At 43.9% G+C, this 1,714-nt stretch overlaps 1 protein-coding gene across 1 annotated transcript; it reads left to right on the forward strand.

The window, feature by feature from the left end:
* Positions 1 to 884: 884 nt before the first annotated feature.
* LOC141641574 (uncharacterized) lies at positions 885 to 1,406 on the forward strand. Its single transcript, XM_074450231.1, has one exon. It carries the CDS (start codon positions 885 to 887, stop codon positions 1,404 to 1,406), a length of 522 nt encoding a protein of 173 aa, XP_074306332.1.
* Positions 1,407 to 1,714: the final 308 nt, after the last annotated feature.

Raw genomic sequence — 1,714 nt, forward strand, 5'->3', positions numbered from 1 at the left:
AATGAGACTTAAACATGTGATCATCATGATCGACAGTTGTGATCGCATTATTGTCGGAGGACACATATTCCAACATCTTGGCACGTTGGGCACTATGACACCTTCCGAAATCAGCTCACGCGTCTGCAAAGTGATAGATTCCAAGCTCTGATTCCTTGTTCTCCATAAATGCATGCGAATGGGACGAGTTTAGGCTCGATTTATCTTCTTTTTGGTCCGTACCTGCAATTTGCACAAGACAAACCAAAGTAGACTATTCGGGGGTATTTGTAGCTAGATGCTACATAAAATAGTACAGAAATGCGTTTAAAAATGAGGTAAAAACCTTATATAAAACACACTCATCAGCCAAGATCCTCCAAGGTGGATTTTATTGGCCCTCCATGTTCAAAGACATGCACTATTTGTTGAAATCGTGCGACGCATGCCAAAGGGTTGGGAACATTGGGAAAAGAAATGAAATGCCCCTCACCAACATATTGGAGATTGAGCTCTTTGATTGTTGGGGAATTGACTTCATGGGACCGTTTCCCAACTTTTGTGGAAATGAATACATCTTGGTAGCGGTGGACTACGTGTCCAAATGGATTGAAGCGGTGGCCTTCCCACCAATGATAGCAAGGTTGTGATGAAGCTTTTCAAGGGCACGATCTTTCCAAGGTTTGGGACCCCAAGGGTGGTCATAAGTGATGGCGGATCACACTTCCGTAAAAGTACTTTCAAAGCTCTACTTGAATCACATGGAGTGCGGCATAAAACCGCCCTTGCCTACCACCCCAAACTAGTGGGCAAGTGGAGGTTTCTAACCGTCAAATCAAGGCCATATTGGAGAAAGTCACAAACAAGAGCCTGAAGGATTGGTCACAAAAGCTTCCGGATGTGCTATGGGCATTGAGAACCGCCAGAAGACACCACTTGGTACGACCCCCTATAAGCTTGTGTACGGGAAAGATTGTCATTTGCCTGTTGAACTAGAACACAAGGCTGGGTGGGCTCTCAAGGAGATGAACTTTGACTTTGATGCCGCCGGAGAGGTGCGATTTCTCCAAATGAATGAGCTTGAAGAATTAAGGATGGAAGCTTATGAGAGTTCCAAAATCTACAAGGACCAAACGAAGAAATGGCATGATGGCAAGATCATGGAGAAAGATATTAGTGTAGGAGACCTTGTTCTCCTTTTCAACTCCAAAGTTAAGGTGTTCCGGGGAAAGCTTAAATCATGGTGGTCGGGACCCTTCAAGGTGATGCAAATTTTCCCTTACGGCGCATTTGAACTTTGGAGCGAGGAAGGGGGAACCTTTAGGGTCAATGGTCAACGAGTAAAGCGTAATTATGATGGTGCCAACAAGGGACGAATTGAAGTGCTCTACCTCGGAGAACCACTTCCCGAAGAGAGGGCAAATTGAAATTTTTGAACAAGAAATGGTTTGGTGGAGTCCCACAAGAACCACCAAGTGTACATAGCATGCAAGTAGGTAGGAAATGAGAAATTTTAGATCGGTGATACTTCATAATTTGATTGATGACGGTTGGTCATATTGAAGAATTTGCGGTTTTGTATGAAGAACAAGTGTTTGACCATCAATTGGCCTTTTTCCGACATGATGAGTCGACTTTGAAAAACGAAAACACGCAATTCGAGTCCATTTGATGATGGGATATGGATCTAGGGGTATATTGAGGAAAACGAGTAGGAACATATTCCCAGCCGGGT

This window comes from Silene latifolia, chromosome 2, assembly GCF_048544455.1.
Source record: "Silene latifolia isolate original U9 population chromosome 2, ASM4854445v1, whole genome shotgun sequence".
NCBI lineage: Eukaryota > Viridiplantae > Streptophyta > Magnoliopsida > Caryophyllales > Caryophyllaceae > Silene > Silene latifolia.